Here is a 25,075-nt window from a genome sequence, read left to right as displayed (position 1 = left end):
CAGTTTACACAGAGAGACACATAAACCCGGTGTTTACATACACAGAATAAAAAGTAACACGTTTTTATTCTCTCACTGTCTGATGTTAAACCAAACTTTTCTTGTTTCAGGTCGGTTAGGATTACCAGTTATTTCTATTTGCTAAATGCAACAATAATGAGAGGATGTGTCAGAGATCAATGTATTTATGTTCTTCAAAATCAGATGTTTAGAAAATGAAATGTTTCCTAAAACTTTATTTAGCAAATAGCAATAATTTTAGTAATTCTAACTAAGCAAAAGCAAGAGAAATTTGGTCTGATTGAAATTTAGACGGTGAGAAAAAAATGTTTTTGTCTTTTCAGTTGTTGTATTTAAACGTCCGGTTTTAACAACTTCCAATTAACAGAAGATGCTCCGTAATGAAAAATATAAACAAAACCTCACCAGGTGATTTCTCCCATTTAAAAAAAAGGGTCATCATATTTTTGAAGTGTTATATATTTTTTATAAGCATTCATACAAGATTTTATTTCTTTTTTCATTGCAAAGCATTAGTGAAAGCAGAAAAAAATCAGAGGAACATCACCGAGATTTGATATTTGGTGCAAAGTTGCTAATGAGAAAAAGCAAAAATCTTTCTTCACCATGAAGGCCGACAAACACAAAACACCCAGATCATAAAAAAACAAACATCCAGGCCTAATCTTACAAATTCTGTTAAGTTTGTATCTCAGACCAAATTTGTACATCCTGCTGCTCCCGTTTGGTCGAATCTAACTAGAATTATTTATTGCAAAGAGTTTCTTGGAATCGTCATGAAGTATTATTCACAAAAGAGTTGACACTGACAGCATTGTGTCGATAAGCATCTACATTCTCACACTGTCCGACTGTCTGCACAAATAAGCTGAAGGCAGAGCAGCGAGTGGTGCTTTCCTCACAGGCAGACTGACGGTGACAGGAAATGATAGCGGTGCTTGTGATAAACTCTCAGCAGGGACTGAAGCAGTGACACTTGTGTATGAACTGTAATTTTGGGCAGGAAATTCACTAAAACCATCCCTGACTGCTCTATATTAGGCTTTTAGACATCTTTATTTAAAATTTAGAGCTTTTTAAGTTGTTCTTTGAACTTTGGCTGCTTTTGCATTTCTTTAGAGTCCATTCAAATGTATTCTTGTCTCGTTTTCACAGCGTTTTGAGCAATCCAACTGACTTAAGAGTCATTTAGAAATTAAACCACCTCACTTGCAGTGAAAACTTACACATAAACTGTGAAGAAACTTTTTGGCTTTAGATTTCCCTCCTCTTTAGCATCTGTTTTTCGATGATTGCTTAAACACCCAACATCAAGTTTTCTGATCCCACTTAATTGGATTTTATTTTTTGAAAATTAAAATAGATTAGAATTCACTAGAAGTGGAGCAGGGGGGGCTTAATTCTTACATGTATCAGGCCTACCAGGATACAGGTGGACTAATACCTAAAAAAAATAAGAGGTCTTTTCCTGCAAGGCAGCATTAGAGTGTCACTTAGATGAATAAGAAGCTCTCACCGGTAGCGCATTAATTTGACATAAAGAACAGAAATCCACCAAAAAACATCTCTGAAGCTCATTAATTCTAGATTAAATGTGTTTGTGCTACAGCAGGGGGCCATGCTGGTAGCTATTTATTGGCTTTATGCAGCGAGCTCCCACCTCACGGTAGGAGTTGGCGTTCGGGACAGATTTCAGAGAGTCGCTGCTCTTGGCATGGACGTCTTTCAGGCTTTCACATCTGTTTTCACGCTAATTCAACTGTTTCCTGGCTGAGGCCTCTTGTGTATCAAACAGATGTGGGAATGGTAGAAGTGAAAATGCACCAATTAGTCGGAATTGTCCATTTTTTCCCCCTTGATTTTCTGAATAATTGGACTTTTTTTCCCCTTCCAGATGCATTTCCCCATGCAAAGCATTAAAATAAAGAAACCAACATATGACGTATACAACTCAACCCACAGCATGCACTCCTTTGATGCTATTTGTGACTTTGATGTGATTAACCGTTTACTTTGATGGATTAATGGTAAAAAAAACAACCTGGCAAATCTTTTATTTCTTGAATATTCAGGGTGTCTGTGCATCCTTAAAAGTTCTTAATTTCCTGTATAAAAAACGAAGGCCTTAAAATGTCTTAATTTTTTTTTTTTTTATTACGTTGGCCTTAACTACGCTAATCACAGACCTTACCTTCATACTAAAACGTACCTTAATCTGGTATATTCTCTTTAATGTAGTTTTGTTGACTCGTATATCTAAAATGAAGGCCTTAAAATGTCTTAAATTCATTAAAAAAAATCTGAGTTGGCCTTCAATATTTTAACCACGTCTTAAATTTCAGTACAAAGGGACTCTCTAATCTCGTATATCCTCAAAAATTTATTAATTTTAAAAAAATTAATGTATCTAAAATAAAGGCCTTAAAAAGTTTTAAGGCTTTTACTTTAGCTGCATAAAAAATTCTAAGTTGGTCTAAGATACAGTAATCCCAGGTCTTAAATTTCAGCATGCAGGGAATATTTAATCTCGTATATGATCATATTTCAACTTTCTGTGTCGTGTTGCCAGCTCACATTTTCACATCTACACTACAAGACCAGAATCTCGCAAGCACAAATGCCATCAGCCGCTTTTCAGGAAGAGAGTTAGCAGTTGTCGCCACATCATGCTAGTTCTATTTTGTCACTTCTTGTGTGTGGAGTTCAACCCACACGAGACCAGATGCATTTTCTTCAAAAGAAAAAAGAACTTCTACGTTTGGCACTATGGGGGTTAAGGCTGTAGAGAGGCACATGTAGTCTGAAAAGCGCAAAGCCGCTGTCACGACCCACAACCAAACTCCCAGAAATGTCACAGTTTTTGCTATGCTTGATTGTAAAACAGCAACCAGAAACCACCCTCTATTTTCTATTTGTTTTTGTCTTAAATTTCATTCAAGGTCTCTTCAAAATGTCTTAAACGGTCTTGAAACTTGCTGAAGCCTGCAGGTGTCTGTGCATCCCTGTCATTCTTATGTATTTTCTCATTTTGTGTGTCAAATCCTTAAAAAGGATTCAGTTAAAATTGGGACTAGACCTCAATGCAGATTAAATGAGCCATGAAACGCTTCCCCAGGGCACCTGCAAATGGACAACGTCCCAACTTCACTCTTGGGAAACAGTTGTTTCCAAACAACTTTCCATTTAGGATCATTACTGTTTTTTCTTTTTTTTACTAAGCACCAACATCACTTCTGCTCCAAAACACTCAACCTCTCATCATGCTCACCTCTGCCATTCTGTCCTCTCATATCACAATTCATCTCTCCCATCACGCACCACTTCCTGTCTTTGTTTCATCACCCCCAGCTCCATCCGTAGCCCTGGTGAGGGGAAGCCAGCCTTTCACAGGAGAAGGTATCTGACGTGTTGTCGGGATCGATTTGTTGTCTTCATGTGGACTATGTGAAGCTCCTGCTTTTCTAACATCTGCTTGCTGCTGCTGCTGCTGCTTATACCGCTTTATGCTGCATCCCTGCAGGCGACTGTGCTGAAGAATGTTGCTGTCTTTTTCACCCCTGCTGGAATGTGCATAAAGCACCATAGGAAAAAAGGAAAACTGTGGCTGAACCTCGTCTCTTTTCTTTGGAAAAAGTGAAGTGCAACTCTGGAGGCTCAGCTTCATGGCTACAGATCGAGAACTGAGAGTTGTGTTTTTTAGGATCCTGTAGGGATTTCTTGGAGACTATGAAGGCGTCAGAAAGGTTTTGAGTACAGTCCTGGTGGAGAAGACTCTGTGCCACAGCAATAAAACCCAGAATGGAAGTTGTTCAAACTGTAAAATAACTTCTACCTTCACTTTTACCCAGTACAGGGTAGGAGGAAGCAATGATGAAGGAACCAGCTTCTTCCTTCATTATTAATGATCGCACAAACCAGAGTGGAGTCGTTTCTAATCTGTTGGCTCAGTCAAAAGCCAGTGCTGGATATATTTTTGACTGAACAACCTTTTTACGGTTTTTCAAAACAGAGCATTTCAATAAAATTATCTGAACTGAAGGTTTTGTCAGACTAGGGCTGAAACGATTAGTTGGATTAATCACGATGAATCGATTATTTAAATAATTGTCAACTAATTTAGTCACTGATTAGTCTTTTACTGGAGTATACAGACTCAAAAAAGGTAATTTGCTGAAAAAACATCAATATATTCAGAGCCGTAATTAAACCAAAACTGTACAAATATATATACATTTTGCATTTTAAGCCCAGTTCACGCTACACGATTTTAGAATTGTCGGCTGATTTTCAAAACCTGAGATCACACACTAGCCGACCAAAATTGTAGGTATAACGCGTTTGATCGGCCCGATCGTGCAGTGTGTGGTGTTCAGCCAGTCACACAGCAAGAGCAACACACCACACACGAACTGATTTCTCACCGACATTCAGATTCCAGACCGAAAATACAGGAAAACCCCACTATAACACATGTGAATTTAGAGTAAAGAAACACGGCCGACAATGTAGAAGCAATAGCGACAGTTGGTTAGCTTATTTTAAACATAAAAGATGTAACAAAAAGAAAAGGCGTTGGATAAAAGCGTGGAAACAGGGGACTCAGCGGCTCTATTTTTTTAAAAGTTACGTTTTTTTCGTCTATACCATTTGTGTGTTTAGATTATTTTCTGTTCTGTTGTTTCTTTAAGCTTCATCGGTTAATTAGTATTTGCTGTTTTAATGTTTACAATTACATTGAGAACAATATGCAAAAAATAATGGCTACAAGTCCAGTTAACTAATTTTAAAAACAGGCATTAATCAATGTTTTTCGAGTGACAATTACATTCTGTGAGCATCAAGCCCTGAGTGAATGAATAACCTTATCGTTATAACCTATTTATGTCACGTTAACGATGAACAGCTGAAAAATTACCGGAATCAACTGTGGTAGCAATTTCGCTCCAGATCCTCTCCTTGTCATTTCTGTGGGAATTCTTTGCACGAAATGTTGAATAAACATTAATGTTGTTTCCACATATCATCTCTGATGTCCGCTGCACTCTGGGTTGCGCCACGTTAGTTGTTTGGGGTTCCTCTTCGTGCTTTCTGATTGGCTACCTGTCACATTCAACAAGCTGCGTTCTCACTACCAGTCAGGGAAAACTCCACACGCTGCGATAATCCAGCATGTTGAATATGTCCGATGTCAGATGGGAGCGGTCCCGAGGTAGAATAGTCGATAGCTAAGTCGATTCCCAAAATAATCGTTAGTTCTAGCCCTACTTTTTTTTTGGCAAACATCTCTAAAATTTGGCCACTCAGTTTTCCCTCTCGCAAAGTGTGATAAATCCAGATATGGACACACATTAGTAATACCATCTGCCAGGTTCTAATTAAGACATGTGTCACATTGTAGTAGGTCGCTGCGGCAACCATATGGCCACATCTGTCTCGCTCAACAGTCGGGGCTGCAGTGTTGCTCGTGGTGCCCGGCTTATTGTGGCTTTATTATCGGAGTTAGTTTGATTTTTCTTTTGCATTCTGTACTATAAACACAAGTACAGAAAGCACCCATTTCAAATCTTTCTTGATTTGCACCAGAAAACGGCTTACAGTGCCCAATCTGGACTGTTAATTGACTAAAAGTGTTCTGGTAAGCATAGACAAAGAAGGCTAGATGGAGCAGTTACTTTGTTGTTCAGCAGAAACTTTAACTCAATAGTTGCAACTCTAATAGATTTTTTTTCTTCAAATAAACACTAACAAGTATTTTAGCCATTGATTAATCTATTATTTGGATAACCAATAGAATACTGAAATGAATCGATTAATAATCGAACATTTGCATATTTTGCTAATTTTTCATATAACCACTAAAACAATACTAGAAATACATTAAATGATGCTAATAAACATAGAAATTCCTTTTTAAAGTAAGAAAATAAACATTTTATTGCCTAAAATGCAATAACATCGCATTCCTGTAGTGAAAGCTTGATCATTTGTAGCAAAGGAAGCATCTGCAGCTCAAAATAATGCTTCTAACATCAACATGTGAAAAGTTCAGCCTGTTCTGCTTGACCCAACATTAATACAGTGTGGATAGAAGGTGCTTAATAGACGTTTTTTCAACAGAATTCTAACCAGATGAAGTTAAAACTGTTCTGGGTAGAACATATTTACAGACGAAGGCTTACAGACTTTTTATTTTAAGTCTTAAATTCCACATGTACATATATATTTATATAAACTTGTCTTATTTACTGCTCTGAGTGTGTTGTTCTTTCAGCAAATTCCTTTTTTTAAAGTCTGAACACTCCAGATGACGACTAATCAATGACTCAATCAGTTGACTGTTATCTGAACAATCGGTTAGTCGCAATTAATCAGATTAATTGTTTCAACCCTAATGTGTGTGTATCTTTTTGCATGTCTCCTCAAAGACGGCGCTTATAAACATGCAACTTTAACATTCAGTCCAGCCAATCATAGTCTCCTCTTGTATGTTTATGCTGTAAACTCTCTCGTCTCTTGCCTCTATCTCCGTGTGTTTCTTTGTTTTTCTTCCCCCACTTCCCACTTCCTCGTTGCCCCCTCAACTCCCTAACACCAAAATAAAACTTCTAACATCTCATCTGTTGCTCTGAGTCGGCTCGGAACACACGACCGCTTTTAAATGATGCACGTTTACAACCGACTCGATTTGCATGAGCCGTTGTTATGGGCGTGTTTTCCTTTGTGTGCAACTTCAGCCCCGTCAGTTCCTATTGCCACAGCAGAGTCTGCAGGTGTTAGTCAGGATGAAGGAACTTCTGGGTCTGTAGGGGTGAGTATCCGGAGCCAGGACGGAGGTTTTAACGTGAAAGATATAGCCGTCCGCCTCCCCGACCCCGAGGATTACTCGGGTCGGTCGCCGATGATGATGATTCTTTCAGTCCAGCCCTCGGTTAGTGATGCTTGAAAGTGTCGGGACCGGTGGTTTGCTGGACACCATGGAGCCCACACTGCCACCAGAGAGACTGGAGGAAAAGGGGAGAGATTTACTGAAGCAGACCGAGCCGCAGCTTGCTAGCATAGCTCATTCTGAAATGTAGCTGTAGTTTTCCTCCCCATAATCATTGCATTGGATTTTTTTTTCAGGGCCTCTCATTCGCAGTCATAGATCGATGTAATTGGGGTTGTAAATCACAGCTGCGGAGCCCTCCGCGCCGATGCTGATGTTGGAAGTCATTTGCAGCTGCTTCGCCTGTAAATCTGCCCCAGAGGCCGGCGATAACTCAGCTGACTAAACACTGTGCAGAGCCCAGCTTTATGTGTGTGTGTGTGTGTGTGTGTGTGTGTAACAACAGGTGCATGCATTCATTTCAGTGTGCCGCAGGAATTGTACGTCTCCAGAAAGACGTGACGAATAGTTCTGAGAGACCTGGAGGAGTGTGTTTACATGTCGGGTTTCGTGTGTTTCTGTGCAGCTACAGCTTAGAAGGGCTCAGTGGGATCCAGGAAGAGCTGAGGGGCTCCACCATCCAGGAGCCCCGCGACCTGGAGCGCTCCAGGATGCCCCGGCACAACAGTGACGACAGGGGCTCCCTGGTGTCTCTGACGGAAGAGCAGGAGGAGCGGGATGAGGACAGCAGGCTGCAGGAACAGGTCAGTCCTGAAACACACACACACGACTTGCATAACGGTGTCCAAATCCGATCTTTATATCTGGATCAGTTGAAAACAAATTCTAGATTGGGTATTGATGACACATGTGCCCATAAGGGGAGATCTATTCATCCTAATTCTATGCTTTGTGCTCTGAGTGACTTTTTTTGTGATTTATTTTACAATATATTTAGAATTGCTAATTACACTTTCTGAACCATTTGAAAGAAGATTTGTTGCAGTTCATTTATTTCACCAAATTAACCTATTTTTTCGTAGGTTTAAGTTTCTTTATTATTTATTCTACATTGGGCGATTTACTCCTAATTGTGTTATTTTTACATGTGTGACCAAACCTGTGAAGATATCTGTGTATTTAAGTTTAGCTGTACTGGTGCAGAGTAATCAAATAAATTAGTAATTAGGTGTAGTTATATCTGTTTTTTAAAAAGAAAAGAAACGTTTTAAGTCAGTTCTGTCCTGTTTTTTTGTATCGGATCGGCACCAGTCGACGCTAATCCTCAGATATCGGTACAGGAAGTGAAAAAAGTGGATCGGTGCATCCCTATTATTGTTTTCAACTCAGCCTTTTAAAATGTACAACGTGGATCCCTTTCTTTTAATGATGCAAACCTGCTAAGCCCGTTTAACGTTTTGGATCTACAGCGATTTATATCGTGCTTTACTCATTTAAACTATTGCTACTTAGTTTATTATTGAGTAGGTTAGAAAAGGTAATTTTCTTGCTTCCCTTTTAGCCTTTTCTTTTGTCTTTCGACCTGATGATTTTTGCTTATCTGACAAAATGTTTGGACACTCCCGACTTAGACTTTTGTAATATAAACTTCATGAAATTCATCGGAACAGATAAAGATTTTCTAAACAAAGCGGGGAAACGTTTTGGGGATTAGTGAGAACTACTAATCATCATTGTCCTCTGGTTGTCTGATTCCTCCTCTCTCTCGGTGACTTTTAAGCAAATCATGAACATAACCATCACAAATCAAACATCCAGTTTCCCCTTTTAGTTTCTTGTTCCCGTTTCCAGTTTATCTGCCTCTGTTTGCATCCTCTCTGACATTGTCGCGCTGCCGATCTGATGGAAACTTTGTATTTCACGACGCAGAAATTGCGGCGGTATCGGCCGCTGAGGAACAGCTGTCCCTCCATGACCCTTCCACTCACCAAGTCCATTTCCATGGTCACCATCAGCCACAAAGACAGCGATGGTGAGTGTTTCTCTTCATGTTGGGTTCACACCTGAGTTATGATTTCTTTGCCCTTTCTTTAAATTTTCAGCCTCTCTTTTCCTTCTATAGGTTGATTTCTTTTTATCTTTTATTTTCATCATTTAAAGACAGTGTGACGCTGTGTGTCTTAAAATCACTAAGTATTTTCTTTTGAAAATCACTTCCTGTATCATGGCCCCTAAGACTTGCCTGCATTTCTTCTGTTCAAAACTGCAAACTTCAATGTATTTTATTGGACTTTCATTTGGTAGATCAACATAAAATAGAACACAACTGAAGTGGCAGGAGACATGATACAAGTTAAGATGTTTTACAAACAAAAGTATGTATTTGTTTGTGTTCATCAACTCTGATGTGAATTTCTGCCAGTTAATGTTCACAAATCAGCTTAAATCCAGCCATCGTGGACGAAGATTGACCATAAACTGAAAATTTCAAGTCCTTTCATGCATTTACAATTGGATTTTGGTCTCGATCACAGCATTATGGTGCTGCCGCCATGTTTCACAGTGGTTATGTTCTGTTGCATTTAGGATGTGACAGACAGTTGGTTGGCCTGCATTTTATTTAATATTAACACACGGTGGAAAAAATGCAAAAATACATTAAATTTTGTGGATCTAAGGTGAAAAAAACGTAGGAGAAAAACTCAAGAGGCAAGACACTTTAATTAGAAACAAACCAAAATTGACTTTATATCTAGATTACCGACACTTGGGTGTATTCCTAAAATAAGAACCACCAAGAATACACTGACTTATTGGTAACACAGTTACACGCTTTGAGCGAATGACGAGTGCTTGTTGTGGTTCCTCCCTCGTTGCCGTCGCCCCTCCGCCTCCCAGCGGTGGGACGCCTGAGACGCAAGAGGCGCATTTCCTTCTCTTTCAACCTGTCCCCCATCCTCACCAAATCTAAGACTCAGTTCATTTACGGGGACTCTTCGTCAAGTGACGATGAAGAGGAGGAGGAGGATGACTCGAGTGAGTACCAGATGGCAAACGTGGCTGCAGTAGAAACTAGATGTCATAAAAATATATATATATTATTTTTTAAACCCACAGCAGTCACGGTTCCCAGTAGAGCCCTAGAAACCCGCCTCCTCCTCTCTGTTAACCTCGCCGCCTTCTCACTGGCTACACCCGAGTGTAATGAACCGTGATTAAAAACTGCTGTTCCCACCTGTGCAGGTGTAGGGTCAGGGAGGCTTCTCCTCTCCAAAGGAGTCGTAAAACTGTCTGGAATTAAAAGAGGCTGAAAAAGATCAAACAATTTTAATATAAACCTGAGTTCAGTCCTCTGGGTTTTCATCATTTTCCTGTCCAGTGTAGGATTGGCTCCGCTAAAACAATGCTGAAGGCAACGTGGCGCCTGATTGAGCAGCAGCACCGAACATCAGTCAAAAGGAGAATACTAATTATTTCTCATATAAATCTACTGGCGGTTCGATCCTTGATGGGAGGAGGAAGAAAAGCAAACCTGCTCCTTTTGTGAACTGTGTGCTGAATTCATTATGCTGATAAATTCTGTTTGGCCGTGTTGAATTGGACCTTGGCTGCTTCTGTCACATACAGACAGTGGCAGAATGACCTTTCCGTGAATTGGCCTTTGGTGTCGTCTTTTTTAGGGGGGGGGGGAACTGGATCAATATCACGAGATAAAAGAGGAAAAGCACCATCAGAGGTGCTGCAGGTTATCTGAGAATACATGTGGGCCTGTCTTCTTCAGACCAAACCTTCCTTCATCTTTTTCCTCTACTCTCTATTTCCATTGCTGTTTTCTGTTTCATCTTGCTTACATTATCCTTTGCGGACTTTCAAAACTGAGAAGAATGATTATTTTTGAGAGAAGCCGAATGTTCCTCATTTAAAAATGACTGGAATAATCGACTTAAAGCCGTTTGCAATCGTATGGATTTCTTCAGATACAGACATATATATATATATTGGCATACATGACATACATTGTTTTATTAAGCAAATTAATTTTTCTGAAATGTCAAATCGTGTAATCTTAAGAAGCTGACATATAACAGAAGACGGGAGCAAAAATTGGTTAATGCAAAATAACAACAGCTTTTCAGATGTTAATTCTTTCTTAACATGCTTTTTTTTCACAACACTGAATAAATGTCGTCAAATGAAAAGTTTGTGAAATTACACCACCGCAATAAAAAGTGGACATTTTTCCAGACTGTTTGCAAGTTTTCAACAGCGCCAACAAATTTAGTAAAACTGCAGATGGCTTATGCACCCGCTAGAACTCTGTAACAATCTGAACCGTCAACAATGAATCTTCAATATTTAAAGTGTTTCGAATGTATTTTTAAAGCCGCTCGTCTCCTGAGCAGCCGGAAACCTTTTGGAGCCGACGGCCCTTTGGGACCGAGTGTCGCTGAACTGAAAGGCAGACTGCCTGCAGCTCTCAGCCTCGGCCTCTCCATTAGCGCGTTGCCCTCGCTCTGCAGGGGGTTCCTCAAGGCTAAGCAGCTCACTTTCAAGCATTAGAAGTAGCTCACTCCGTGTCCCGGCCAAATCCTTGCAGCCAGGGCATAACCTGACAACCTTCAGCTCCAGTGAATATAAAATGTTTTACTAGTGAGCCAGTATACTCAGCGAAAGGTCAATCCTGCTCTGTCCTGCTCACCTTTTTACCACCTGACATGACAAAAAGAAAAAAAGATTTCAAATGATGAATAAAAAAGTACTGCTCCTTACTTCCTGTCTTCTCTCCTTCCAGGTGTGAGGTTGTTTTCCAACCCCTCCGGGTCAGTAGCTTACAGGTCAGTTCACACACATTATGAAGAAATCCTTCTTCAGTGTTTTTTTAATTTTTTTATTTTTCCTCTACACCCACAACGACCTTTATGGTTCCTGTAAAGAGGAGTCGAGGAGAAGCAGCCGACTGGACCTTTATGGCGTTGTAAAGACGCGTCTGAGTGAATGTGTGAGCCGGCGTGTCGTGTAAGCTGCAAAGTAACACTGGCCTGCCTTTCAGTATATCGGAGGAAGAGCCGGGGCCTCTGCGGAGCGACACGGAGGGGAGGAACACGACCAAAGTCAGCCGGACCTTCAGCTACCTCAAGAACAAGATGTACAAAAAAACCCGGGTAAACAAAATGACTGCCTCGCCGCGTGTGGATGACCTATTTTTAGTGTGTGTGTGTTTGGGTAGACCGTAGCCACCTCTTTTTAGCAAAGAGCGAGGGAGCGGCAGGTTGCTTTTCGGGCTCCGCTGTGGTGCGTCCACATTCACCCAGGGATCGGCTTCCTCTTCTGAACAGCTGGTAGTTGCGTGTCGCGCTTCAGGGCTTGTAACTTCCTCCTGTTCACACTTCCCCAGCAGGCGCTGCTTTTGGAGTTCACAATTCATTTTGTGGTCCCGAATATACGAGTCTCTGAATGGAGATGAGCTCTGGGTTACCGTTCTATGCCTTGGTGAGAAATAACTTCCCAAGGCATGATGAGTAGCATTTTAGTCACACCACAGCCATAAACTGAACTGTATTTTATTGAGATTTTATGTGACGGAACGACACAAAGTAGGACACGACTTCTCAGCTTCTGTCTCCAGATGTACAAAGACGTATAAAAATTCTTTAACCCTGGAGGATTGAACACATTTTCTTGACGCACTTTTCAGATTTTTATTTGTTTAAAAAAAAAAAAAATCCAAAGTTGATGACCCATTCCCTTTCACTTCACAAATATGCAGTACTTTGTTTTGGCCTATTTAGAAAACAGAAAATAATTCATCAAATCTAGAAATTGGAAACATCACAGAAAAGAAATAAGATTTTGGGAATGTTTCTCCAAGCATTGTAAATTAACTTTTTCTGTGATATAAAAAACATTTTAGATAAATAATAGTCTACTTTAAAGAAGCCATTATAAAGAATTATGTTAGTTTCATTTTAGACTCTTTAAACTGTGGAATGTTTTTGAGGAATTCAACATGAGATTTATTGACACATTTTAATATCTTCTAATTAATAATCTTATTTTGTGGGTGTGGGGGGAGGATCAAATATGTTTTGTTATATTTGTCCTGCTTCTGTCATCACTTCTCACAGGACTCTCATTGAATCACATAGGAGGAATGTCAAACCATCGATGACCTCATGGTTTGTTCTTGTTACACAGAACGAGAATTATCAGCAAAGAGTTCATATCCTCCACAGGAAGTGGCGTTTCCTGCCTCTTACATTGCACAAATTTTAAAATGATTCAATTATAAATAATTCTAACCCACACGATTCCTGTCACCGTATAGCGGCGGCGCTGACGTCACCCAGGGGTTCGGATGAACTCCGTCCAGATTGGGTTTCCTGTTGTGGAGAAAATAAAAACCAGGCAGTTTTTAGCAATCTCTGCCTCCGTGTTTCTGTAAAGCCGCCTTTCACCGAGACGCCGATGGGTGAACAGGAAGTGAAACAGGAAGACAAAAACTTGCTGTAATGATTGCTGCCAAACCCCGTTGTTGTTATGTCAACCATTCTCCTCTGGTTCAGTTGCGGTTAGTCTTTACCAGGTTTAAAACCCTTAGAGCCTCTCTCGGCTCTGCTCTTCTGCACAAACACTGAAAGTGAGAACGTCGGTGGAAGAGGATGTAGTCGCTGCAGTCTGCAACAGCGTCCGCAACAGCGTCCGCTCTGCAGCGACGGCTCGTTTTGCAGAAATAGCACCTCCTGCTGCGCGGCAGTCACTTCCTCTTTGCCCAAGTTCCTGATGGAGCCTCGGCTCTGCCGGCTGTAGACCGTGCTCCTCGGGCCGCAGACCAGGGATGTTGTACGGGAGGTTCTCGGGGAGCCGCGGCTTCTCGCTGAGAAGGAAAGGTTGCCTGGAGGTAGGCTGAAAGGACCGCTCTGCTTTTCCAGTCACATCGCAGTAAAAAAAAAAAAAAGAGAGAGAAAGAAAGTTCAGTGGCTGTCAGAAGATCATATTTGAAGAGTTCTGTTCTGTGGCGGCTTGTCTTTTCTTCTTTATTTTCCAGTGAAGTCATAGTCTGTTAGACTTTCTTACACTAGAATGTCTCTTTGTTTTCAATCTGCGCTGTAGATTTCACAAGCTGTTATGCGTCCTGTGGAGGTTTCTTGTAGCCAAAAACGTCTTGCATTCCCTCTATTTTTTAAATTAGATTTCCCTGCTTCAGCAAGTAGATTTTTTTTGTGTGTGGATTTTCTCATCAAAAAGGGGTTTCCAAATGCCTTAAGTCTACTGTTTTTGGAAGTCATAGAAATCTGGGAGCGCTTTAGTTCAGGTTTAGACAGTTGTTGCAGGAAGTGAGACTTGAATGCAGTTGTGTTGCAGTGGCTCCGAAACACGCCGTGGCTCATTTAGCCCCTCTGGCATCGTTAAAAACCAAGCGAAAATGAGCCCGGCTACGACGGAGCTTTGTGGTCCTCGCAAACCGAGAGAGGCCTCAGAGCTGGCCCATTAAAAACAAGCTGGAAAACTCCATTTTTCCCATTTCCTCTGGGTTTGGGTGGAGGCTCTGTGATGCAAATCCAAAAGAATGAAGGCTCTGTTCTTTTCTGCATCACTTTATGGGATTACGATTTAGTTTTGGTGTGTGTGTGTGTGAATGCGGCGACCGACTGCTTGAGGATGAGCTTGTCCGTTAGTGGAGGAAAGAGGCGACCCTGTTGTGGAGAAGGTCAGAGACGTCTGGGAGGCTACATTAAAGCTCCTCGAATCCCGTGGATCCGTCTCCTCCTTGTTCACGCTTTCACTTTTTGTTACATACTTTTTTGTTTTGTTTTGGTAGCATTTTGTGATCATGCCTAGGCCTGATCCACCTTAACAGAATTTTGCTGGACGATAAATTGTCCCAGAAATTGTTGCGATAAACCGTGATATTGTTGTTTTTGAGACCATCTTCAAGTAACATGATGGTAATGGCTTTCTCAATGATCAACAAACTTTTATTTCTAATTAGCATTTAACACAGAAACCGGAAGAAATTTTAAATATTCAAAATAAATTAGCAAAACAACAGAAACGACACATAAAATGTGTTATGAAGTCTCTGTAGATAAAAGTGTCCTTCAAAATAAGAGCTCAAGTCACCAGACTCGAGACGTTTTTCATTCAGCTTTTGGTAGCACAAGAGAGAGAGAGAAGAGAAAAAAACCCAATAAATCATGCAAATGGAAATTAGTGAGCTCATTTTAATTTGTCAACCGATTAATTGATTTATTGTTTATTGCGACAGACCCACTGAAGACCATTGGACTTGCAGCTCTGAATGGACCACAGCACTATACAGATGTTTATTGGAATTTTGATTTTCCTTCCTCTTTAAAAATTTCAGCCACTTTTAGAAGTTATGTCATGACAGAAGGTGAAAACGTGCGAGTACTTTTGCAACGATCTATAAGTATGACTTTTCTATTATTTATCTAACCCTAAATGATGACCAAATAAGTAAAAAAAAAACATTTTCTATAACAATAGTCATAGCCGTGTTCAGCTTATTTACATTTCATTTAGATATTAAACACAGACATGTGTAGAAACAACTCACAAAAAAAGAGTGCTATTTTAAAAGTTCTTTAATAAGACACTTTGTTGACTACATAAAAATTGCATCACTTAATATCCATCCTGCCTGTCTGCCTCCCCCCCTGCTGGGAAGCACATCAGAGTAATCATGTCGCTCCGTGGGGTTTAGATTGAATTTTAACATACGCCACCAGCCGACCAGTGAAACATTTTGTCGCCGTCTGGCGCGCCAGTCCTCTCCGCGCTCAACCCGGCCTTCACTCGGAGTCTCACTCTACACTAAAATTTCCAATTTGCCGATAAAAGTGTTCCCAGTTAATTGCGGAAGCGAAGTCAGAGATGAGTCCCGTTAATAACTCGCGGAATTTTTCTCCCTCAGGAAAAAGACAGAGACAAAAGGGACAAAGACAAAGAAAGCAAGGAGAAGGACAAGAAGGCCGTGAACGGACACCTTTACACACCAGTCAGCTCGAACCAGTCCCTCCAGTGCTCCCAGTGCAATAAAGCTTTTAATGGCAAAGAGGCGTTCTGTTGTACATGTAAGTACCTTTTTCTGTCTGTTTTGCTGATTTAGTGACGTGATGGTTTTTTTTGTGACATCAGCCTTGTGCCGTTCATTACTGGAAATGCAGTCGGCGAGAGATCTTTGATCTGTTCAGGAATCAGATTCTGTTTTCTGAATTAACTGTTTCGACACTAAGAAACCAGTGCACAGCTGAGTTTTTTTGTTTTTTTTTAAACAAGACAAAAGTTACGGGTGTATACAGTAGTGCTTCAGTTCAAAGGTGGGAAAAAAAAAACACCTGCTGTGAGCAAAACAAAAACCACAAAGGCCTGCTTCACGTTTGTGTTGTGAAAGACTTTTCTGTGGACACAAAACTTAACGCTTTAGGTGAATTAATCTAACGTTAGGGTGTATGTGGCATAAATCTGGCAAAAAAACAAAAAAACTAACTCTACCTTCAGTTAAACCTTTTGGTGGTGGTAGTGTGATGGTCTGGTGCTGCTTTGCTGCTTCAGGACCAGAGAACTAACAGTAAAGGAATAAACAAAATTCAGTTCACTACCACAAAATGTCAAAGGAGAATGTCTAACCATCAGTTTGTGCCGCAGTTTGTACGTAGCACAGTGGTGTTATGTAGCAGGAACTTAATACAAAGCATGGCAACAGACCCGTCTCTTTAATGCTAAAAAACAAAACAAAGTGGAAAAGGTCGGAGTGGCCTAGCCAAAGTCAAACTTGAGTGTAAGTGACGTCTTGATGCACATGCATATATGCCTGAAAACGCTCAAATATTTCTAATTTAAAGCAGTTGTGGAAAGAAGAGAGGGGTGAGAATTCCCTTGTAGTTAATTGAAAGTCGAGACACAAACTCTTGACGGCAACATTTGATCAGTGCAGCTCAGTTTGTCACAACTGATTTTTAAATGAAATTAGCAACTAGTTAGTTGCTGCTGCCCTCTGCTTAGCTGTCTGCACCGTGCCATCATTAAATGTGAAGCAGAGAAAACAGCCGAACAGTGACCCGGTCCTTGCCATTAAATCCTGCCCACAATGCCAAATGACTGATATAACGACGCTATTGCCATCTGTGTTTGTATAGCCGGGCAAAACTATCATCAGCATGAGTAACATGTTGCTCCCTTTGTCTTACGGGGGCCATTCTTAGCATCCTTCTTGCATGTCGTTGTTGTGCTTGGCCAAATCGCTGCTGTAGCTGCACGCTCGTCTCCTGGAGGACTACTTCAGAATCGGCCCCATCAGGGTGTCGGCACAGAAAGCAAAGCCATTTTTAATTTTGCTTTTCACTGGAGAACCAGAAGAGGATGTAGCTTATTGCACAAATGGGGTGGGAGGAGTGTGGTGGGGGGAATGAAAGCAAAAAAGCTCAAAAGGAGAAACGAGCTCTGCGATGGATTACAGCCATCTTCTGAATGGTCACATTTTGCCTCAGATACTCGGCTGACAAGAAACAGCCCTTTTTGTTTTGCAGGCAGTCTGCTGCAGAGCCTTGTGAGGCTGATTTTTTTTTTTTTTCCAGGCGGTTTATACTCGCAGATGTCTGGCTGGTTTCCATCCAGCAGACAAATACAGTGTTTCTTTGTCTTCTGTTTTCTGGATCTACTTGGACGTCCACATAAAAAAAGAAAAAAACCCAATAATGTTGTAAGGTAGAAAAGGAGCAATCAAGTCAGCGTGTGAACCGGCCACCGATGGCGTCGTTGCCTTTCTTTACATAGACGTCTTTATTATTTTCTCACCCTCAGTGAGAGCGTTTGTTTACTGATGTAATCTTCAGAGCGGAAACGTTGCACGCGCCCTGGCGAGGATGACGACGCTCCGGCGGGGCGAGTCTGTGGGTTTAGGTTGCGCAACGCCTCTGATAAAGTCTTAAGTGGAAACGCTTCGGTGTGTGAAAATTAGCGGGACTGGCGGACCAATCAGAACCTCGCACGAGTTTCCCAAAGAATACAGGTAAAACTGACTGAACTGGATCAGGTGGTGCTGGCAGGGCTTATTTTAGCAGCCATGAATTATGACTTTTGTGACTAAATGATGGATATGGGAATGTTTACATAATTGAGATTTTCCCATGCAGTGCAGTATACATGTGTGTGCGTCAAAGCCTATCCTTTTTTTTCTTTTTCCAAGAGCAGTATTGCCCCTCAGTTGCATCACACACAGCGCTCCAGTCTGGCTTTCATTAGCGGGCTGGTGGAGTTTCCTGGCTGACTGTGAAAACCAGTCAGAATTTCTTGCTCCCATTTCCCTCCCACCACTCTTCCCTACACGCACTCACGCACACACACACACACCCACACACACATATACCATCACCAAGCTCACTTTGTTACTTTTCTTTCCAGACTGTAATGCATCCGTCCACAAGGGCTGCAGGGACAGCATGCCTGTTTGTGCCAACGTGAAGATGAAGGTAAAACTTTTTGCTCCCTGCCGGTTCTCCTCCACTGACCCTGTAGCGTTCTGTTGTCCTGCAGCCAAAATCAATTTTTTTCTTTTTCCTTTCGTTTCCATGCTTTTATTCCCCCGTTTCTCTGTTTAGTTGCCCAAACAGCAGTTTGCAGTGCCAGATTCCAGCGCTCCGTGCTCTGTTCCTGGCGTCACAATGAGGAACAAAGGTGAGTGTCAAACTAAACTGGACTTGAATGAATAATCATCGCCGTCGGTTATGTTTTTTTTTTTTTTTGCACAGTGCAAAGTTGGCAGAAAATCCTATACGTTTCCAATAAAGGGAAATAACGTAATAGCAGAAGTGAGCTTTAGCACTTTCATTTAGCTCTTTTGTCTGCACTTTGCTTCGGATGTTTCTCACAGACTTCCACAAAAGCGGGATGTGAGCTTTGCACACATTTCTGGGAAATTCTTTCTTCAGATTTTTCTTTCACATTCGTTATTACTCTTTTGAATGTATGTTTTCTTATGCTGTCTTGACCCCATGCATCTAAATTATAAATGGGCACCATGGATGTAGAACTCCCACCTAGTAAATAATAGTTATTTCCTTGTGACAATGACAATAAAGATTTATCTATCTATCTAGTATCTGAGCAAAAATGTCAAACAAAATCTAATCAGATATTCTATGCATTATTGTTTCAACAATTGGTCACAACCATGTTATAATTTAATGTTTGTTTTGTTTTGCTTTTATTGATTATCCATGTCTTTTTATGACTTGAAATATTTCCAAATAGGTGAATTTATCCTCCTTTTAAGTGAGACAAAAGTATGCTGTTGGACTTTGTTGTGTTGCGGTGCGAGGTTGAAAACGCAGAGATTAGCCACAGTGACCCGCAGATCAGCTGAGGCTTCGGAGCTTCAGTTCACAATATTCTGTCCACATTTCATGGCACCAAAAGTCTGAATTAGTCCTTGATATTTTGTCACATTACAACATCAAACTTCTCTGTATTTTATTGGGATTTTCTGTCAGTACAAAGTAGTGCAGATTCGTGAAATGGAAGGAAAATAATTGCTTTTAAAATATTTTCATGCAGAGAAAGAAAGTCAGAAAAGTTTGTGTGTTTGTTCTGATACAACAAGTCAATATCAGTAGGACCACCACCTCATGTAATTGCAAAGTGTTTTCAAATATGTTTATGTCTCCATTGCACATCTTGGCTGAAATTTGTGTCAGTTCTTTGCAAAATTGCTGAATCTGAGTCAAACTGGATGATATACAGTTTAACGCAATATATTAGAATAAGCTGCAAATGAGGCTCATTCGACAGATTAAAAGTACCTTTTGAAAATAACATTTAGAGAGATGGTGAACATATTAATATCTTCATTAGGTCTACATTTCTGTATAGAAAAGGGTTTATTTTTGTTGGTCTGATTTAACTTTCAGACAATTATGGTGCTTAACAATGGCAGTGAGGTATTGTTTTCCCAACTGGGACCAGCTGATTAGCATCTATAAAGCTCAAATAAGACCTGAACTTTGACCCCAAATCTCTGAGCAGTTGAAAAGGGAGGCTTCATGGATGCAGAGAGAGAAGGAGGAAGTTTAAACCATCTCTGACCAACACAGAAAATGAAAGTCTTCATTCAGAGGCTTCCTCAGAATCGTTGCGAGGCTGACCGCTACCAGAGTTCCTTCCTGCCCGCAGCATCACCATCCACAGCGACTCTCTGTAGATTCTCGGATGATACGAGTTACGACGGCGTTTCATTTCCCTTTGGGATTTTTTAAAATCAGACGAATGGAATATTAAATGTTTCACTTAGGGACAAAATTACTGCAATAAATGGACGTTTCACTAGTATTCTAATTAATTCGTTACGGCTGAATATTTTTTGTGTTGAATTGCTGCTTAAGAATAAGAACATGCTTGACCTGTCAGCTTTTTAACAAGGCACTTCCTTTGTAAACAACATTGGCTGAGTCACCGCCCACACTTCTTGAACCTCTTAACCGAGAATGTTAAGATTTTGTGTGTGTGTGTTTGCTGCCTCTTTTTCTAACAGCTGTGAGCTGCAACGTTGCAGCAGTAGGAAGTGTGCATACTGCATGCGCGTTATAAAAACAAAGTCAAAGATCAAAGATGCAGTAAGATGTGAACGATGAGTTTAGAACGATTTTTATAAAGCTGCTTCAGGTAAAGGACAGCTCCAAGTTACTCCTCGAGTCTATTAAGGTTTACCTCAACAGCACAATAACACAATGCAGAGACAACAGTCTTAATGAGAGAGCACAACGATAAAAATGGCATTTTATAAAAAGTTTTAATTGAGGCAAAACAAAAAAAATAAAAGAAACCACAAAAGAAAGTAAAATCAAAACCCTCCTGTCCCATAAATTGAGAATAAAAATGAAGGTTTTTGTGCACAAACGTATTAGACGCTGTTTCAGTTTTGTCGGGGTCTAACTGTGATTGTGACGGTTTCTCCTCTAGCTGGTGGGACGAGGGACCGTCCCAGGTCAGCCATCTTGAGCCCCGAAGACAATCTTCCCCTGATGGTCCCAGGATCACGGAGACACACCAGCATCATGACGTTCCCTGGAAACAATCTGTCAAAGAGCCTCTCGATTAGCAACATCGCAGGGTGAGCCGCTGTCTGTCGTCTGAAGGAAATATCAACATTTAGGCAGAATGGTGATGCAGATCTACTTTTTGGGTTTTTTTCTTCCTAATCTTTGATCATTTCCTCTTTCAGCCCATTTGATGACATCCCCATCAAAGGCCTGCGCTACCTTTCTCAGTCCACGGACTCGCTCAACAGAACCAACCAGGTCACAGAATCCATGGAGTCGCTCACTGATGAAGGTCAACACACACACACACGCCCACACACCTTTTTTTCTTCCTTTCTAATCTTTCCAAAATAAACAAGCGTAATTAAGCCCAACATTTTGACTTAAACCAGATTCAGGGGAGGGGTCCTGAATGTTTAAACTGTACTTCATATTACCATATTTTCCGGACTATAAAGTCGCACTTTTTTTCATAGTTTGTTGAGTCTTGCATCTCGTAGTCAGGAGCAACTTACATATGTTTTTTTTTTTTTTTTGTCTTTATGTCACTTTTTTTGACTAAAGCAACTTATAATCCGGAGCGACGTACAGTACGCAAAATGCGGTAGCTATTTCTGGACCAAGACACACCCAATGGCACATTTTTTGCTAGTGTATGTGCATTAAATGATCAGAAATCTAAAAACCGAGTTTAGATACATTAAATTGATTTCTTTCTCACTAGTGCAATTAGTTTTGCTTTTTTTTTTATCCCACTTTATCAGGCTTTAAACAACAGAGTTGAATTAACGAGACAACACGTCACATTTATCCACATTGTAGAGATTAGCGGGAGCTTTTTCTTAAAAGGAGCGTCCCATTTATCTGTGGCACACTTTAACCACCACCTGAATGAAGTACCAAGGGAGCAGGTAAGACTAGTGGTTCCCCTTTTGTTTGTCTGAACATCCTGAAGCTCCTTAGTTTGGATAATATCTGAAGAATTGAGGTCAACACTTCAGACTTATCACTGTATTCTTTCATAACTTCTATTTTTTATGCTTCTATTATATTTACATTTTATGAGGAGGCAGTGTTAGAATTTGTCACATAAAATACAGTGAAGTTAATGCTTTTTTGCTTGTGTGATTTACATCGACTTAAATGGAAGAAAAATTCTCATATTATTATGTCTGAATAACTTAAACTTTAGTCTTGTTAGCGATCAGTAGAAGGCGTGAAAGGAAACGTCGTGAACGGAAGCTGTGCTCCTCGTTCAGGGACGGAGATGATGGACGCGCAGCTTCTGGGGGAGTTCGAGGCGAACGCCAAAGAGTTCGAAGCAGACTCGTGGAGTCTGTGCGTGGAGCAGCAGTACCTGCAGCAGCAGAACAAAGAGCTGGTCAAGAGACAAGACGTCATCTACGGTACGACCAAAATAAGCAAAAACAATCAAACTCGTATAACACATCAGGGGTTCCTCTAGGATTTTTGAAATAATCAAGTAATCAATTATCCGTGACACGACGGTCATTCCAAACTGAATGTTTTTTGAAAAGCATTTTATTCACTATATTCACGCTGTGCAATTGAAATTACAACTCTGTTGTAGTAATCCAGTGGTGCAGTTTGCAGCCTGACTGACAGCATTTTAGCTCTAACGCCCTGTTGTTTGGAAAATCAGTCTGAGGGGCCCATTTAGGCTGAGGAGCATAATAATTAGGAAATGGTAGATTCATGTCAGTCACCAGTATCACACCAGGAACACTGGAAATATTTAAATGTCACACGTGTCTCATTACAGATCAGTATCGTTTCTATGTTCCTCAGAACTTGAGGGAGCTGTGTAACCATGAATTACATTAAGCATCTTCTTCATCTAACATTGCATCAAAGTCTTCCTCAGATCTCTTCCTCTTCACCTGAAGATATTATAATATCCTCATCTGGATCCTCAGCGACGAGTCTCAATGGAAAACTTACCCGACTTTAAGCTTTGTCGTGCTGTTCAAAACTTTTCTGAAACATTATTCATGAAGACCAAACTATATTAATCAAATGTTGTTCGTTTGCTGCAGGGTCGTTTTCACAGGGTTGCATTAAAAATACGTTCAGCTTAATCTTACTTGAGTACCTTTATTTCTCCTTTTCTCTCCCTCTACTTTGGACTGTTGCATTGGGTTTTACTTAGGGTTGACAAATGCAAGACATGTTTTTTTTTTTCAGGAAGTCACATACGCCTGAGCATTAAGAATGTCTCGTTTTACTTTCCGCAGAGCTGATGCAGACCGAGATGCATCACATCCGGACGTTGCGCATCATGTCGGAGGTATACAGCAAAGGCCTGCAGAAGGAGGTCCCGCTGGAACAGCACACGGCGGAGAAGATGTTTCCGGCGCTGGACGACCTCCTGGACCTCCACTCGCAGCTCCTCCAGCGCCTCCTGGACCGAAAGAAGGAGAGCCAGCTGGAGGGGGGAGGCTCGGAGGGCGGCTTTGTCATCAACAGGATAGGAGACATTCTGGTCAGCCAGGTCAGAGCAGCCACGGTTTACACTTGATTTTGCACTGAGTTGAATGAAGTTTTAAAGCTTCAATTCCTTTTTTTTTCCATTATTATTTTCCATGTCACTGTGAGTTTTGCATATTAATTTTTTTATCCCTCTCTGCTCTTAGTTCTCGGGATCCAACGGCGAAAGTATGAAGAGGGTTTACGGGAAATTCTGCAGCCGCCACAACGAAGCCGTCAACGTCTACAAGGACCTCATGAACAAAAACAAAAACTTTAAAACCTTCATCAAAGTGAGGATGAGAGTTTTCTCAAGCTGACGATGCGTTTCATTTGAATCTCTCTGCTAATTTGCAGCCTCTCTCTCCGTCTCTGTTGGTTTTGTGAAGCCCTGTCACTAGTTGTGTGAGCACGCTTCTCTAAAAGCACCTCCTGTTCTTTGTTTTCTCCCAGAAAAAGAGAAGTAGCAGCACTGTGCGGAGGCTTGACGTCCCAGAATGCATCCTGCTGGTGACCCAGCGGATCACAAAGTACCCTGTGCTGATTCAGAGAATGCTGTCGCACACGACAGGTGGGTTAAATGTCAGCCTCGTTTAACCGTCGTTACATTATTTCTCATTGGTGTGTGAAACAACAGGAGAATCTAAAGTCACCAATTTAAATATAGAGATGCATTGATGAACAATCTTCCTGAAAGATTCAGATTAAAACGCTTAATGGATTTTGAAAAGTAACAGATTTAAAAGAGGTAGCTCACCAGTGATTTGTGAAAGCATAACCATTGCTATTTTTTGTCAAATTTGTATGCATTAGCATAGATACTGTTGGTTGACATGGCACAAAGATGGCTAAAGTTCTTAGTTTTATTGCCTGTAACAAAATGGACGTCAACACTTTCAGTATTTAACTTGCCAGCCACTGATCAGAACTGATGAAGGGGAAAAACGTGGAACAAGTAAAATGTCAAAGACAAAAATAAAATAATTAAGAAGAAAATGAAAACAATAAAACCAAAACTTTTATCTCCAGTTCGAAAAATGAGTAGGAAGAAGACAAAGCTTATTAAATAGCCTCATCCAAATATATACACATTTTCACATCTAATTGATTAATTGATCGATGGATCTCGCATATTTTTTCTTTTACGTCGTGCCTTGGATTTTTCTTTAATTATATTTTTTAAAGTTTTGATCATGATCAGTGGTGCTGCCACCACTGTGTCCATCATGCATTTGCTCATTTTGTTATGATGGATGAGAAAAGATGCTGGTTACAGGAAGGTTGAATAATAGGTCGATATAACGTGTCAAAGCAGGTATGCTAAATATTTTTGATGAGGTTTCTTTTAAGCACATTAATATAGATATTTAATCCCACACAAGCTTCGCCTGAATTGTCATAAATGTTATTATTAGAAACTTTGCACAATTACAGTCTTCTGTCTTTTTACTGTGCACCAGTGTGTCACCTGGTTTAGGAAATGAACAGAAAGGAGCTTTTTTTTTTTGTTTTGTTAATGTGATTTACATGAGCTCATTTATTCTGCAAGGGGGAAAAAGGCAGTAGTTGTTTGTTCGCCTATTTTCGAGTGGTGGATCAAGCAGAACTCTGAAGAGCCGAAACATTTCGCACCGTATTTCTATCTGATTTAAACGAGTTGTCGTCAGTCGGCCTCCTACTGTGT

The 25,075-nt window shown here is 40.6% G+C and overlaps 1 protein-coding gene across 9 annotated transcripts in view; it reads left to right on the top strand.

The window, feature by feature from the left end:
• The window catches only part of akap13 (A-kinase anchoring protein 13), a 134,534-nt gene that overhangs the window by 89,103 nt on the left and 20,356 nt on the right, over positions 1–25,075 (top strand). For 8 of the 9 annotated variants that reach the window (XM_028013909.1, XM_028013910.1, XM_028013911.1 and 5 more), the window contains exons 13-26: positions 3,370–3,417; positions 7,473–7,650; positions 8,777–8,879; positions 11,640–11,682; positions 11,898–12,009; positions 15,783–15,942; positions 18,272–18,339; positions 18,469–18,544; positions 20,825–20,975; positions 21,087–21,196; positions 22,164–22,310; positions 23,160–23,416; positions 23,559–23,684; positions 23,845–23,962. In XM_028013909.1, coding sequence (XP_027869710.1) covers positions 3,370–3,417; positions 7,473–7,650; positions 8,777–8,879; positions 11,640–11,682; positions 11,898–12,009; positions 15,783–15,942; positions 18,272–18,339; positions 18,469–18,544; positions 20,825–20,975; positions 21,087–21,196; positions 22,164–22,310; positions 23,160–23,416; positions 23,559–23,684; positions 23,845–23,962 — 1,697 coding nt within the window. The remainder of the gene's footprint in view (positions 1–3,369; positions 3,418–7,472; positions 7,651–8,776; positions 8,880–11,639; positions 11,683–11,897; positions 12,010–15,782; positions 15,943–18,271; positions 18,340–18,468; positions 18,545–20,824; positions 20,976–21,086; positions 21,197–22,163; positions 22,311–23,159; positions 23,417–23,558; positions 23,685–23,844; positions 23,963–25,075) is intronic. The other variant, XM_028013916.1, reaches the window with a different exon arrangement.

This window comes from Xiphophorus couchianus, chromosome 4, assembly GCF_001444195.1.
Source record: "Xiphophorus couchianus chromosome 4, X_couchianus-1.0, whole genome shotgun sequence".
Lineage (NCBI taxonomy): Eukaryota > Metazoa > Chordata > Actinopteri > Cyprinodontiformes > Poeciliidae > Xiphophorus > Xiphophorus couchianus.
Note: the sequence above shows the minus strand (reverse complement) of the source record. Positions and strands in the feature narration are given on the sequence as shown.